Here is a 16,818-nt window from a genome sequence, read left to right as displayed (position 1 = left end):
CTACTCTACTAACTCTACTAACTCTACTACTCTACCTAACTCTACTCTACTCTACTCTACACTACTCTACTCTACTAACTCTACTAACTCTACTCTACTCTACTCTACTCTACTCTACTCTACTCTACTCTACTCTACACTACTCTACTCTACTTACTCTACTCTCTCTTACTCTACTCTACTCCTTACTCTACTCTACTCTACTCTACTCTACCTACTCTACTCTACTCTACTCTACTCTACTCTACTCTACTCTACTCTACTCTACTCTACTCTACTCTACCTACTACTACTACTCTACACTACACTACTCTACTCTACCTACTCTACTCTACTCTACTAAACTACTCTACTCTACTCTACTCTACTACTAACTCTACTCTACACTACTCTACTCTACTCTACTCTACTCTACTCTACTACTCTACTCTACTCTACTCTACTCTACTCTACTTCTCTACTCTACTCTACTCTACTCTACTCTACTCTACTCTACTCTACTCTACTCTACTCTACTCTACTCTACTCTACTCTACTCTACTCTACTCTACTCTACTCTACTCTACACTACTCTACTCTACTACTCTACTCTACTCTACTACTCTACTCTACTCTACTCTACTCTACTCTACTCTACTCTACTCTACTCTACTCTACTACTACTCTACTCTACTCTACTCTACTCTACTCTACTCTACTCTACTCTACTCTACTTACTCTACACTACTCTACTCTACTCTACTCTACTACTCTACTCTACTCTACTCTACTCTACACTACTCTACTCTACTACTCTACTCTACTCTACTCTACTCTACTCTACTCTACTCTACTCTACTACTCTACTCTACTACTACTCTACTCTACTCTACTCTACTCTACTCTACTCTACTCTACTCTACTCTACTCTACTCTACACTACTCTACTCTACTCTACTAACTCTACTACTCTACTCTACTCTACTCTACTTTACTAACTCTACTCTACTCTACTCTACTCTACTCTACTCTACTCTACTCTACTCTACTCTACTCTACTCTACTACTCTACTCTACTCTACTCTACACTACTCTACTCTACACTACTCTACTCTACTCTACTCTACTACTCTACTCTACTCTACTCTACTAACTACTCTACTCTACTCTACTCTACTCTACTACTACTCTACTCTACTCTACTCTACTCTACTCTACTCTACTCTACTCTACATACTCTACTCTACACTACTCTACTCTACTCTACTCTACTCTACTCTACTTTACTAACTCTACTCTACTCTACTCTACTCTACTCTACTCTACTCTACTCTACTCTACTCTACTCTACTCTACTCTACACTACTCTACTCTACTCTACTCTACTCTACTCTACTCTACTCTACTCTACTCTACAAATACTCTACTCTACACTACTCTACTTTACTAACTCTACTCTACTCTACTCTACTCTACTTTACTAACTCTACTCTACTCTACTCTACTCTACTCTACTCTACTCTACTCTACTCTACTCTACTCTACTCTACTCTACACAAACACCTACTCTACTCTACTCTACTCTACTACTCTACTCTACTCTACTCTACTACTCTACTCTACTCTACTCTACTCTACTCTACTCTACTTTACCTCACCTCTACTCTACTCTACACTACTCTACTCTACACTACTCTACTCTACTCTACTCTACTCTACTCTACTCTACTCTACTCTACTCTACTCTACTCTACTCTACTCTACTCTACACTACTCTACTCTACTCTACTACTCTACTCATCTACTCTACTCTACTCTACTCACTCTACTCTATAACTCTACTCTACTCTACTCTACTCTACTCTACTCTACTCTACTCTACTCTACTCTACTCTACTCTACTCTACTCTACTCTACTCTACTCTACTCTACTCTACTCTACACTACTCTACTCTACACTACTCTACACTACTCTACTCTACTCTACTCTACTCTACTTTACTAACTCTACTCTACTCTACTCTACTCTACTCTACTCTACTCTACTCTACTCTACTATCTACTCTACTCTACTCTACTCTACTCTCCACAACCTAAACATGGCCAGCAATGTTGGTAAGTAAATATACTGTATGATTGATTGAAACCGTTATTTATTCTTGAAAGGGACATTGATCTGATGGTCTACCCTTTTTTGCAATGCCGTCAAGTTTACAAAGACAAACAGTTCAGAAAACCTTATATAAAATGGATCAAATACATTTGCATGAATAGGGGGAAAAAAAGAAGATGAAATTAAACATTTGTGCTGAGGTATAGGGAGGTTTGTGAGTATGTTTTTAAATGATCCATAGGATAGTGGGGTATTGATTTTTAGAGTGAGTTGAAGAGCATTTCATCATCACCATCATCATCATTTATGTATTCGTACATGGAATTACCACAGTCCAACAGTACATATTAATATAATCCACCAAATCCCATGGCCGAAAGGAACAGGGAGAAGAAAAATTCTTATATATATACCTGCCCCATACACACATACAGCACACCGATAGACTTATTGCGTAAAACCAAACAGAATGTACATGTACATGTTATCCTGTTATGCTAAACTGCAATATTATACTAATCTGTGCTATACTGTCTATTTATCTTTTCTTTGTACAACCTTTTGAAGTGAAATATATTAGTGGAACTCTTTTCATCATTCTGCAAAGAGTTCCATAGTTTGATACCTATAACTGAGGTTATTTCAAGAAGCTTGTGCATCAAAACAAGCATCATTGTGATATAATATAATAATAATGGTTTCAAGTTTCAAGTTTTGTTTTATTTGTCACGTATAAAGTACATGTACATTACAGTGAAATCCATATATGTATAATAATAATAAACGTTATTTATATAGCACCTTTCATACAATAATTGCAGCTCAACATGCAGCAGTGGTGGCAATTTCCATCAATGGCCTTAAAGATGAACATGATGCCTATTTGGCCTCTGACAGAGAAGAGCAACCCACCGGATATGAGGACCGTAACTGTCACCAGTAATGACTCACAATGAGAAGAAGAGCAGAATGATATGTCATCAATAGGCAGACCGTGGTCCAGGTCGGGACCCAGACGGCGTCCTATCAGATAAATTATTGATAATTATTACATTTTGACGGAGCGTACAGTACAGTACAGCTCAATACATACAATTGTTAAGGGGATGCAGACCAGAGAAAGACTTTCGTCTTGTTTACACCAGGGTCCCCCATTTTCAATTCATCATATGACATACACGACATACAGATAGACAGTACTGCTACATCTATACATTTATGACATACCAGATTTGCAAATACAGTACTGTTTGTGATACTAAAAAAATCCAGAAAAAGAGTGTATATACATTTGACATAGAAACTGTGCATTGGAGGAGGTTGGGTAGGTGGGGTGGGGTTGAGTGGGGCTGTACATTGGAGGTGGGGGGGGGGGGGTACGGGGGGGGGGCACTGTACATTGGAATACTGACAAGGCCATACTTGGTCGTTACTGTAAACTGGGTTAGGACATTTGTAGGGGCCAGTTTCGAATTGCAGTCTCCCGTAGGTGTTCTTTGAGTGTTTTTGAAAGTGGGTAGTGATTCACATTCCTTTACAGCTTTGGGTAGGGCGTTCCACATTGTTGTGGCATAATTGCGAAACGTGTTTAGTACCTTGTTTGAGCCGAATCTGGGTTTTACATGATTTGTGGAGCTCCCTCTGGTGTTGTGATCGTGGTATTCACTGACCTTTGGGAAGTATTTTGACATGTACATGGGTACCTTGGTTGTGTAGTGTATCTTGTAGACCAGGCCCATTGCAAGTTGCTGTTGTCTACTCTAAGCCATCCTAGGTTGGCAAAGTGGGCAGGGGTGAGGTGGGTTCTAGGAGTAAGGTCAAGCAGTAGTCTGACCAGTTTGTTTTGTGATGTTTGTAATTTGGTTTTTAGTGCCTTTGAGGTGCTTTGGTACCATGAGGTGCAAGCATAGTCGTAGTACCCCTGAATGAGTGCTCCTGCCAGAGTCTTCAGGGTATTCTTGTTTACCAGAGAGGGGATCCGGTACAAGAATCTAGTTCGTTGGTTGACCTTTTTTATTACATTGGATGCCATTTTGTCACAGAAAGATTACCAAGTCATTACCAAGAAAGAAACCAAGTCATCTCACGTGACGCCACTCGATCAAATGCAGATAATAAGCATAAACAATAATATTGTGCATTCTGTGAGTCAGTGAGATAAACAGTGGATACGAGACGAGACAGTCAGAGAACAATAATGACACATGGCGTGTTCAACGAGAAAAGTAAACAGCGAAAACATAGAGCTCTTGTACACGTTCATTGTTCTCACGGACAGTTCAAAACCCGCACGTCATATATTCAGAGACGGGCGATTATTAAAAGTGGCAAAGCGTGTCGTCACAAAGGGCCTACTAGTTATTATTTAGCTGCTGTGCCATGGTTTGGCCACTAAGTGGCGCTTCTTGTTTGTACTTGATATAGCAACAGGTTTTAATCAAAGTCAAAGTTAAGTTTATTGTCATTTTTCCGTGAATGAATGAAAACTTTATTAACAGATTGCAAAATGGGTACAATACAGTACGGCTCAATACACACAATTGTTAAGGGGATGCAGACCAGAGAAAGACTTTCGTCTTGTTTACATCAGGGTCCCCCATTTTCAATAGTGTCCATTGACATGGAAGCAGGAGATACAACACTCAGGTCTCAGTCACAGCCATGTGAGGCTAGATATACACTAAACAAATAAATAAAATACTGATCCTCATTTTGATTTAACTTGAGCCAGTTTGCTCTTTGCTAAACTAAGCTGGTGCGGTTATTTAATGCTGACAAGGTGACGTCACACAACCAGACACATGACCAATGTGATCAATCCACCAGCATCCTAACACATTGATCCACTGCCCAGTTAACAAAAAAAGGGAAAAATGTTTTATATATATTTTTTATTAAATTAAGCACTTTTTATTTTAAGATGCACATTTTAAATGAATTACGGCTCTTTGAAGGGAGCCGGATCTTTTGGTTCTGTTCAAAAGAACGGCTCCTTGTTCTTTTTTATTTATTTTAGCGGGCGGGCGACCCTGATGTAAACAAGATGAAAGTCTTTCTCTGGTCTGCATCCCCTTAACAATTGTGTGTATTGAGCCGTACTGTATTGTACCCATTCTGCAATCTGTTAAATAAAGTTTTCATTCATTCATTCATTCATTGTAAGCACATTTCTCATAATGTTGGTGTGTTCCTTTAAACCACAGAGCTTCAGGGAAACAGAGTTTTCAAAGTCATGGTTCCCACCTGTGCTAAGGTACAAACGCATGTAGGATACATACATGTGCATGTAATGATGATTATAGAGTCAAATTAATAATACATCAACAAACCTTGTGAGCCTTTCTGCTTGGCTAATCTAGGCAATCTGCTGGGTTTGGTGAGAAGGTTATAATAATAATAATAATAATAATAATAACTTTATTTATATAGCATCGTTCATACATGGATTGCAACTTAAAGTGCTTCACAGCAAATAGCATGAAATGAACATAGGCATAAAATGAGCATACAGTTGACATAAGTGCAGAATCAGATGTATATGAATAGGTATAAAAGACAATAAAAGTAGTGCAATGTAGAAAGTGCAGACATAAGAATAGGCATAAAATCAGTACAATAAGTACAGTGTTGCTCGAAAGAATGTGAACCCCTCCGGAACAGCCAGTCCCCCAAACACCCCACACATCAATCCCCTTTTTTGAGAAAGATTAAACCATATCACAAGACTGAAAACTCAAGAAATAGGTTTTTGGAAGTTGTGAATAATAATCCTGGTCTTAGTGTTAACTCATTCAGCGCCAGTCACCAGTAAAGTCGGGTTAACTCGCCAACCGTTCAGCGCCAATCACGAGTATAGTCGGGTTTTAATCGTTATTTTAACGACGGACGGACCTCCATGAGCAGTATTTGGAATGGCGATCAGATAATTGGATTATTTCTTTTGCATTACATCAGAGACCAGATAAGGACTCTATGTAAATGACCGCCAAGGGTCAAGATGCCTATCATCTTTATTATCAGTAAGCTTTAATTTACATTGGTCTAGATGATCAACTTTTCTTTATTAGCTCAGAATATTAAACTTTCTATTTAAGAAACCCTGGGTTAATATCTCAGTTGCCGCTTGTGCATTTTCCTTTAGTGTCCACATGGGGGCAGAGCTCGTCTTTTCTATAGTATAAAGGTCACAGGATCCTGTTTGTTCTCAAAGAGACCTGTAACTAATACAGGAAGTAACCAAGAGACAACGTCGGAGCAGACAGCGAACTATATAGAGTACAAGGACCTTACTTCAGTAATTAACACCCCTTGGTAAAGCGGAATAAGGTACGTTGAACACTAAAATGTATTATTATTATTGGAGATGTCTATATTTTGCGTGTTGTAGACATGTAAAGTGGTGCACTGACTGATTCGGTTCTAATCAGAGCACATGCTGCCGAACAAGTAACGTTACTTATTATTATTAGTTTCCCTAAATGCCCTTTTGTTATGGAAGACGAGTTCACACTTGATATCATTAAGTTCAAATGTTTGTTTGAATGCATTATGTGCTTTGTTGTGGTTCTGTGAACAATATAACTAATTGTGTATGTTTGTGTTTTGACTGTCATAGTTTTCACGGTGCAACCGTCGCAACCTGTACAACCACGGTGCAACGACGACTACAAAAGAAAAGCTACAGTGCTGCTATGCTAAAATGCAAAAGAAAAGAGAAAATGAATAAAAGCACCTGTACGAAACATAACCGCATCTTTATTTCATCACCATGCCGGGGGGCAGTTACACTCTATATATAAAATCTTGCGTTGATCTGATATTTCGTTCTACCCCGATCGAAGCTGTCTGTGTGTGTGTGTGGCTGTTTACCGTTGAGTGCAGGAGGTGGCGGGGGGAGCGCCGCGCTACGAGGGCCATTTCATGTATGCACGAGGAAGGATAATAATGATAATCTAGCGTTGATTTCAGAAACATTCGATAATCAGGCGAAAAATTACAACGTGTTTAGTGTATTCCACTAAAGGGCTATTATCGCGTCTTTTCCTGGGATTACTAAGAATCACCAAAACTATACTCATATTCAAAACGGTATAAAACGGAAATGTATGGATGAAAAAACAATCTGTTTTGTGCATGTTGACTGGAAGCAACTCACTGACAATCGACGGGTGTATTAGACCCATAGCTATAATATAAGATATATTTTAAGCACTCGCAAATCTCGCAGTCTCTCCATTGATTAAAGCATTCTAGCGTCCCCTGGCTCATTAAGTGATGGCGCTGAATGAGTTAATATTAGAAGAATATAATCTTGATAATTTTTTCGACTCCCACCCCTAATAACAGTATTGTTTTCTTCCATTAGGACGCATTCTAAACAATGAAGAACTCCGCATAATTTTATTGGGGAAGACTGGAAATGGGAAGAGTGCCACAGGAAACACCATCCTGGGAAGAAAATATTTCCCATCCTCGTGTTCAGCTAAGGGTGTGACAGGAAGTTGCAATGAGGAGAAAGGAGTGGTGAATGAACAAAATGTTGCTGTTGTCGACACTCCAGGCGTCTTTGACAACAGATTTGGAGAGAAGGAAAACATTAACGAGATCAAAAAGTGCATTAGTTTAGCTTCTCCTGGTCCTCATGTGTTCCTGGTTGTGATCAAGATCGGAAGATTCACGGAAGAAGAGAAGAACACAGTGGAGATCATTAAGAAGATCTTTGGTGATCAGGCAGCCAAGTACACCATGGTTCTCTTCACTAACGGTGACCAGCTTGATGAAGATCAGTCAATTGAGAAGTTTGTGCGTGACAATCCAGAACTCCATGGATTCGTTGACAAATGTTACAACCGGTATCACGTCTTCAACAATAGAGACAAGGACCGCTCTCAGGTCACTGAGCTGCTTGAGAAGATCAAGAATGACTGAGAATGGAGATAGCCACTACACCAATGACATGTTCCAAGAGGCTGAGAGAGCCATAGAGGAGGAGACGCAGAGGATTCTGAAGAAGAAGGAGGAGCAGATACGCAGAGAGGAGGAGAAAATTAAGAGAAAGCACGAGGCAGAGCTAAGGGGCGCTCTGGAGAAAGAAAAGGAAAAGATGCAGATAGCCCATGTGGCAGAATTGGCGGCAGTGGAAAAAAAGGCAAAGGAAGAAGCCAGAAAACAAGCGAAGAGACAGAACAAATTTCTAAATTATGTGATTGGAGGAGGGCTTGGAGGAGCTGCGACTGGTTTTCTGTCGGGGGCTTATGCTGGAGCTTGTGCTGGATTAGTAGGAGGTCCAGTTGGTGCATTAGCTGGAGCAGTTCTAGGTGCAGTAGGTGGAGCAGCTGTAGGTGCAGTAGGTGGAGCAGCTGTGGGTGCAGTAGGTGGAGCAGCTGTAGGTGCAGTAGGTGGAGCAGTTCTAGGTGCAGTAGATACAGCTGTAGATGCAGTAGTTGAAGCAGTTGTAGAGGTTGGTGCAGTAGTTGAAGCAGTTCTAGGTGCAGTAGGTGGAGCAGCTGTAGGTGCAGTAGCTGGAGGGGTTGTAGAGGGTGGTGCAGTAGGTGGAGCGAGGATTATGCTGGAGCTTATGGATCCATTGGGTAAAAGGTAAAAATAGGCAGTGTAAACAATATAATTAACTCTGAATATACGCATCTGAGCAAGGAGAACACAAACAGCCTGTGCGCCACTCACACCGCCATGCACAGCGATGGGAATGCCACCCCCACGGGCCGCTCCATCTATCCCGGCCCTGGTGCCCCCGCCACCACGAGGAAAACCAGTGAATCCCACATCGCCCCCCCACCCCCAAAACTCCACAGAGCCATGCGCCCCAGGACCCGCAGCCACGCCAAAGGAGACACGACTCCACACGCTCAAGCAGACAGACACAACAGCGGCCAAACGAGAAGACATGCAGGGTCGGGACGGTCCGAGACGACACCAGGACCCCCGCGACACACCGGAACACAGCAGAAGCCACAGCGAGCCCCCCACGCAAGGAACCCCAAAACCAGCCAGCGAACCGAGGGAGCCCAACGACGAAGACCAACCAAAATCCACCAAAGCACACGCAAGAGACCAGCACCCAACTCCAGGGAAGGTCCAGGAAAGGTCCATAGGCTCCAACCAACCTGATGGTCCTGGTCCCTGCCCGCTGTTGTGGAGCCTGATGGTCCTGGTCCCTGCCCGCTGTTGTGGAGCCTGATGGTCCTGGTCCCTGCCCGCTGTTGTGGAGCCTGATGGTCCTGGTCCCTGCCCGCTGTTGTGGAGCCTGATGGTCCTGGTCCCTGCCCGCTGTTGTGGAGCCTGATGGTCCTGGTCCCTGCCCGCTGTTGTGGAGCCTGATGGTCCTGGTCCCTGCCCGCTGTTGTGGAGCCTGATGGTCCTGGTCCCTGCCCGCTGTTGTGGAGCCTGATGGTCCTGGTCCCTGCCCGCTGTTGTGGAGCCTGATGGTCCTGGTCCCTGCCCGCTGTTGTGGAGCCTGATGGTCCTGGTCCCTGCCCGCTGTTGTGGAGCCTGATGGCCGCTGGTACAAAGGATTGGCCGAGGCAGTTAGTGGTGTGTCGGGGGGGGGGGGGTATGAGTCTGTGGCTGAATGTGTTGTAACTGATGCTGTAGGATACTTTACCAAAAAATGTACGTGAATCATGCCTTGGATAAATACATTCACATCAGAGTAATTATTTGAATGCAATGCCAGAAACTGCTGAATGGTGTGGAAACTTGACACCATCCCTGAAACAAAGGGCAGGTAGATTGAACCAACATATTCACTTTTCTCCCTAAAGTTCATTTGAATGTTATTGGTGATTTGACGTACATATCGACTTCGGGTCATTGAGAAGCGCTATATAAATAAAATGAATTATTATTATTAGTGCTGTCAGGCGATTAAAAAGGATTTGTAATGAATTAATCTTAATTAATAACCATTTTATGTCTGATATTCTATATTCTATAATCATATTTCAAATTGCATGTGTCCGGGTGGCAGAATTCAGTACTGTATCTACAAAACCTTCTGTTTAATCATCTTTCATCTATTAATTTGCTTAGATTTTTCAGGTCTGGTCAATTTGAGCATGGTGTTATTCATAGTCAAAGATAAAAAAAAATGTATTGATATTCTCATTTGGTTCATTACAATTTACTCAAAATAAAATTTTCATTCAATCAATCACCGCGCAGATTGATTGATTGAATGAAAATGTTATTAACATATTGCAGAATGGGTACAATACAGTACGGCTCAATACACACAATTGTTAAGGGGATGCAGACCAGAGAAAGACTTTCGTCTTGTTTACATCAGGGTCCCCCATTTTCAATTCATAATGAATTGTAAGTAAGGGTGCAACTTGCACCGTGCAATCCATTCTTTGTGGATCTAGCCCTCAGTATTTCTGACACTGGGAATACATTCCCTGAGATCCATAGATGTCCCTAGAATCAATCAGATACCAAGAACATGCAAATGGACCATATTAAAAAAAAAATCTGTAAATGTGTATTCTACATTCTTATGGAATGAGATAAAAAAAAAAGTATTAAATATATATATATTTTTTTGTAATACATTTTGAGTTAATTTTCATAACGTGATAATTTGCTGTGTAATTAATTAATCTAATTAACGCAATAAACTGACAGCCCTAATTATTATATCTACCTATCTGTCGACCGACCTACCTACAATCTATCTCGAGGTTCCATGGTAACCGGCATTCCATTTGCAGGCTGACCTTGAGAGTGTTCCTCTAAACTAAAGGATATGCACAACTCATGAGACAGGATCTTTCTAGGTGAACTGCTGGGCAGCTAACTGGATCCACCAGTCTGTGTGGCACGATATTTAGGAACTCATTGACTCGAGAGTATACTCTGCTGTCTGTTATCTTTTCTGCACCAACTGCTCTGTTTATTCTTACTACTTTTGCATAATTAAACTATAAAAGAAATCCACGTCTGACTAGAACTCAATTATTTGTTGTGACAGATCCCCCCTCTTTTTCAAGAGGATCTGAGCACAGTCGGATTCCCGACAATATCATTTGAACCTGAATGTGTCTTTGATATATTTTTTTTGTGACCAAGAGACATTCACATCAGCATTTCATATTAATTCACACAGTGGCATAAAAAGTGTCTTTTCAGTATATAGATTGTCCGTCAGTATAGTCATGTACTGTGTAGCCTGCCTGTTTGTAGTTGTGACAGTCTCTTCCTCCGTTCTGACGGTCCTGTGGCTGTGAGACAGCCCAGGTCGCTTCTTAACCCCCCTCCCAGCCCCCCGGGTTCGCATAGACATTTTAGGAAAGGGGGAAACCATGATGCATACTGTACATGTATAGGATACAATTAATAAAAAAAATATCATAATTATGTTTGTTAGATAACCTCTGATCCTGTTACAAAGTAATAGGGAAAAATACAATTTAGAAACAACAACAAAAAATACAACAGTAAACAGAAAAAGAAAAGATAAAAAAAACAACAACATGATTGTTGTTCATTCTCTGGTGTCAAGGTACAAGTGTTCAACCTAGTGGAGTACTGATTTTACCTTCTGGGCCGCAGTAAGTCATATTTGGATCGATTCTGTCCTTGCTCCCTGTGCTCTAGCACTGGATGCCTCTAATCTCAATACTTCGTAGAAGGACAGTTTCCAACGGTAAATATTGAGACTATGAGGTGGTTTCCATCAGGGGCGTTTTTAGGGTTAGAAAACATTGGGGGCTTCAGCCCGGTATGAAAAAAAAAGAAAAAAAAAAAAAACAGAAATACGCAATTTTAGAGTAATTAGATATTAATACTGAATAACTAGAATCATTCGAGGTTCTCAAAGTGAGGTCCAGGTCCACGAGAGGGATCTGGGCAGTCCCCATAGAAAATTCAAAGTTAACAGGACCAAATCATCAGTTTCTTATTTATTTATTTAGCCTTTATTTAGCCAGATAAAACATTGATCTGGTCCAAGAAGCCCCAACAGGAGTACAAATATACATATATACACATATATATATATATATATATATATATATATATATATATATATATATATATATATATATATATATATATATATATATATATATATATATATATATATATATATAATATATATACATATACTGTACATACATACACACATATACACCAATAACAAAATAAAAACACAGTTAAGAATCATACACATAAGCAAACAAACAAACATATGCACAGCCTATGTACAAAAGAAATAAACAGTTCATCTCTAGTCTTTACAGTTTTCTTCAATTGCATAAACACTCAAATCAAAAGTATTACACAATTATCAAAACCTTACACTCAAGGAGCAAAATATAGGCCCAGATTTGCACCCCTACAATGTCAGCCTCACACTTTTTGCAAAACAATACACACAGTGATTTGCAAAACACTAAACACACTTGCATTACATTAGACACAGAATGTCAAATTACCACACATATGAGCCAATTGGTTAAACACAGCCATCAGATGCACAAACACACCATTGCTTAATTGTAGATACACCAATCAGGTTTAAGCACTATAAAAATGCAGCAGGTGAGTTCACCTGTCTTCAACCAAAATGGAAGGAGAGTGAAGTACTGTACACAGAGAACGTGAAAATATATACATTCACCAAACACTACACAAGACAACCAATGATGCAGACTGATGAAAATATACATTTTCTCCCATTTTCCCAAATCAGTCAAAATGGAGAATCACAACAAAAAATTATATTGCCAGATCCAGCTAGGCAAAGAGATAATGTCTAGTATTTTCTGTTTACATTTGTTCAAAAAAAATGTTTTACTGTAATTTTAACCTGTACTGGATACAGTATTTTATGTTTGTCTGATATTTGCTGAGCTTACAGTGTTATGCACATAGTAGCATGAAAACTGGGACATGTATTGTTGTGATTCTCCATGTTGAAATGTTGACTGATTTGGTTATATGGAGAGAACATTTATATTTTCATCAGTCTGCATCATTGATTTGGGTATATGGAGAGAAAATGTTATTTTTTTCATCAGTCTGCATCATTGATTTGGGTATATGTAGATAAATAAATTATATTTTCATCAGTCTACAGCATTGGTCTTGTGTAGTGTTTGGTGAATTTATTGTATATTTGCACATTATCTGCGTATACTTCACTTACAGTACTCTAATCACTGAGAAGTAGAATTGCTAAATGTGTTTTAGGTTAAGCACAGCAGTGTGTGTAACTGGTTCAAACAGAATTAAGTCATATGAAACGTGTTTCATATGGTAACAAAATGTAGTTTTTATAAATTAGTGTATGGTTTTGACAAGTGTTTAATTTAGCAAAGGATCTGAGGTGATAATTGTGTGTGTGGTTGTGCTAATTGTGTGTTTTGAAACACCGGGCCCCGTTTTCAAAATCATGCTTAGGCAATCGAAAAAAAAACTGTATTGTGTGTTTCATTATATACATATGTTTCAGTCTTCTCATAAAAAAAGATTAGATTTTTGGGTCTTTTCCTGCCTTTGGTCCGCTTTGCATTCACATCTCAAATGAACCGCGCAGCAGGGTTCACTTGCAAGAGTGAATGAGCTTTCACACCACCCCAAACCAACCGGACTATCTGAGGAAATGAACCAGGGTTCGATTAAAGCTTATTATAGGACACTGGACATGGGTATGGATGGCTCCAGGTGCTGCTGCGTTAAAGTGCACATCTTCAATATCTGTACTATTTAAAAGCACAGTGCAGGACACACTCAAAGGTTATCGCACCTCAGAGATGGCAGTGGACATGTATGACAGGACAAAGGCCATATGCAGGGACGTGCACAGGACTTTAGAGGGGCAGGTGCTCAAAGGCTGAAAAGGGCACTATACCTGTGTATGTACGATTTTTGGGGGCCCTTTTTGGGCGGGGCGGGGATCCCCTTTTTATGCTTTTTGGGGGGTTTTGGTGATCAAATATTGAATATTCAACTATAATAATAATCAGTGCAGGAGCTCACTTATCCTTGAAAGACACTTTTATCACTGACTTAAAAGGCCCATACATCTCCATAAATGTTCAGGGGGGAGGGAATAAGTGCTTATCCTACAGACCCCAAGAAGTGCTGTATATTCTGTATTGTTTAATATAAATGCATTTTTTATTCCAATCCCGATTTGTATTTGAGATTCCCAAATCCCATCGGACTTGACTTCTTCGTGTCCCTCAATGAGTGTAATACCAGCATTCAACTGTATGCGCCACAGCGATTTCTATCATCATCATCATCACCCACGCTATGCATAAAATATCCGCGGAGAGGCACGCTGAGGAGGCCGTGCAAACTGCAATGGAATACGGGGCATCGCTCTCTCTTGACCTAATATTTTATCCTGACATTTTTCAGTTAGAAGTGCAGTCTAAAAAAATCTTTTTTTTACCGCAGCAGCTCACGCAGGTATGGGGCAACATAGTCACGTGACTCAGTTGGTATTGCTGATTTGCTCTTTGTATACAGCGAACAGGTCTATAGGTTTGTTCTCTATAGGTTCTCACTATGGTCACTAAGGTAGCTACTGGGATGCAAATATGAAGCTGTACTGTATAATGAACACAATCTCCCATGCAAAAAATATTTGCCCCCACTCTGAATAATGTTAATCAGAGAAATAACAGAACTAATTAATTACAGTTCTACTGATGACAGGCTTCACCTAAATTCCCAAAGAATAAAAAATGGACAGATCACGTATAGTCACTACATTTTCAACACTATGTATATTTATTTATTCAAACACACACCTCATGTTGAATCAAACACTGAAATAAAATAAAATAAAAAATTGGGGTTTTAGTTCTCAATGTTCATGGTACCAGTAACAGTTGGTGCACGTGTTGGAGCTCAATTCAATCGATTAAGAAAAGGTTCCTTACTCATGGTCACAGTCTGATACAACGACCATCCTTGGAACTTGAGGTTCTGATATGATTTGATTAATATATCTGCAAAATTGTATCCCACTTTATGCTTTGCTCTTGCTGCTTGTTTTACACTGATTTTACGTCTTATTTCTTACTGATGTAAAGCACTTTGAACTGCAATCCCCTGTATGAAAAGTGCTATACAAATAAAGTTGTTATTATTATTATTATTATTATTATTATTATTATTATTATTATTATTATTATTATTATTATTATTATTATTATTATTATTATTATTATTATTATTATTATTATTATTATTATTATTATTATTATTATTATTATTATTATTATTATTATTATTATTATTATTATTATTATTATTATTATTATTATTATTATTATTATTATTATTATTATTATTATTATTATTATTATTATTATTATCCTCAGCAGCCAAACTCTCTCCTCACCCCTGAAGTCACCTGGAGAGCCTCCTGCGTGGGCAGCCCACACTGATGCTGCGGGTCAGGTGAGAGCTGGAACAGGAACAACTGAAACAACTCCTTGTCTGTCTGATCTTTTTTCCTCAACTCTCTCTTTCTTTTTCGCTCCATCTCTCGTTGCACTGGCTGCAGTTAAACTATTCAACTAATGTCTACTCAACAACTGCCTCTGCAATATGTAATTGCAGTCCCTTCCTGTGCCCAGACAGCAGCCACGGTTGTCATGAAGTGTCGTGGGGAAAGTTGCTGCCCAGAGCGGTTCCCGTCGGATCAGGGCCTTTTAATCAGTGCCTTGGCCACAACTGGTCAAGCTAAGAGCCCGACCACCCCATACCAACCCCAAGGGAACAGTGGATGTGAGGGCATGAACCAAAATGATCTTGTTTCTGTTGAGTACTCCAGATCCCAAGGCCCACTCCCAGTGGCACCGACGACTACCAGCCTTGGAGCTGACCTTGGAGATCACCATGACCTGGCTCAAAGGAAGGACACAATGTGGAGACCACACATGACTCGTCAAAGTAAAAATGATTGATTTGAAGATTGTTTCTTCTCTGTGTATCTCTGTATGAGGCAGAGATGCACTGATACTTTGATACCTTAATGGATCATTGAATCAATGTGGGCGTCCATATTGGACTGCAACTCCATTTATACCACCTGTGTTTGTATCTACTATGTTTGTCCTGATGAAGACCTGTGTCGGCCCAAACATTTTGGCTTGTGTTTTTTAATGTTCGACAAATGAACTAGCCAACAAAAAAGTTTAAAAAAAATTGTGCTACCAGAAAGAAATATAATAATAAATATAGCCGCAAGCGGGTTACCGGGTTTCAAGTAAATATTGATCATTAGGATTGTAAAATAAGTTCTCACACACAGTTCAGCATGTGTTATGAAACATGTCCTGCAAGTTTTGTAATGTTTGGACAAAAAAACATTCATGTTATGCCATGCCCTTTTAAACCACACCTCCTGTGTGGGACTGAAAACTAGTTTCCAGTCCGACTGGTTATTGCTACTGGATTATGATGATGACACAGTAGGAGAAGAATGAAAAGAATGCTTTTACAGTAAATTAATGATCCTGACATTTTTCAGTTAGAAGTGCAGTCTAAAAAAATCTTTTTTTTACCGCAGCAGCTCACGCAGGTATGGGGCAACATAGTCACGTGACTCAGTTGGTATTGCTGATTTGCTCTTTGTATACAGCGAACAGGTCTATAGGTTTGTTCTCTATAGGTTCTCACTATGGTCACTAAGGTAGCTACTGGGATGCAAATATGAAGCTGTACTGTATAATGAACACAATCTC

The 16,818-nt window shown here is 39.8% G+C and overlaps 1 protein-coding gene across 1 annotated transcript; it reads left to right on the top strand.

Annotated features, from left to right (window-relative positions):
* Positions 1-2,078: 2,078 nt before the first annotated feature.
* LOC311248514 (uncharacterized protein) lies at positions 2,079-9,292 on the top strand (the record flags this gene model as incomplete). Its single annotated transcript, XM_084339381.1, is given in 3 exon segments — positions 2,079-2,094; positions 7,458-8,017; positions 8,019-9,292. Coding segments are annotated over 3 exon segments (1,251 nt in total). The 3' UTR covers positions 8,694-9,292.
* Positions 9,293-16,818: the final 7,526 nt, after the last annotated feature.

The sequence above is a fragment of the Notolepis coatsorum genome, assembly GCF_963971535.1.
Source record: "Notolepis coatsorum genome assembly, contig: SCAFFOLD_316, whole genome shotgun sequence".
In the NCBI taxonomy this organism is placed as follows: domain Eukaryota; kingdom Metazoa; phylum Chordata; class Actinopteri; order Aulopiformes; family Paralepididae; genus Notolepis; species Notolepis coatsorum.
Note: the sequence above shows the minus strand (reverse complement) of the source record. Positions and strands in the feature narration are given on the sequence as shown.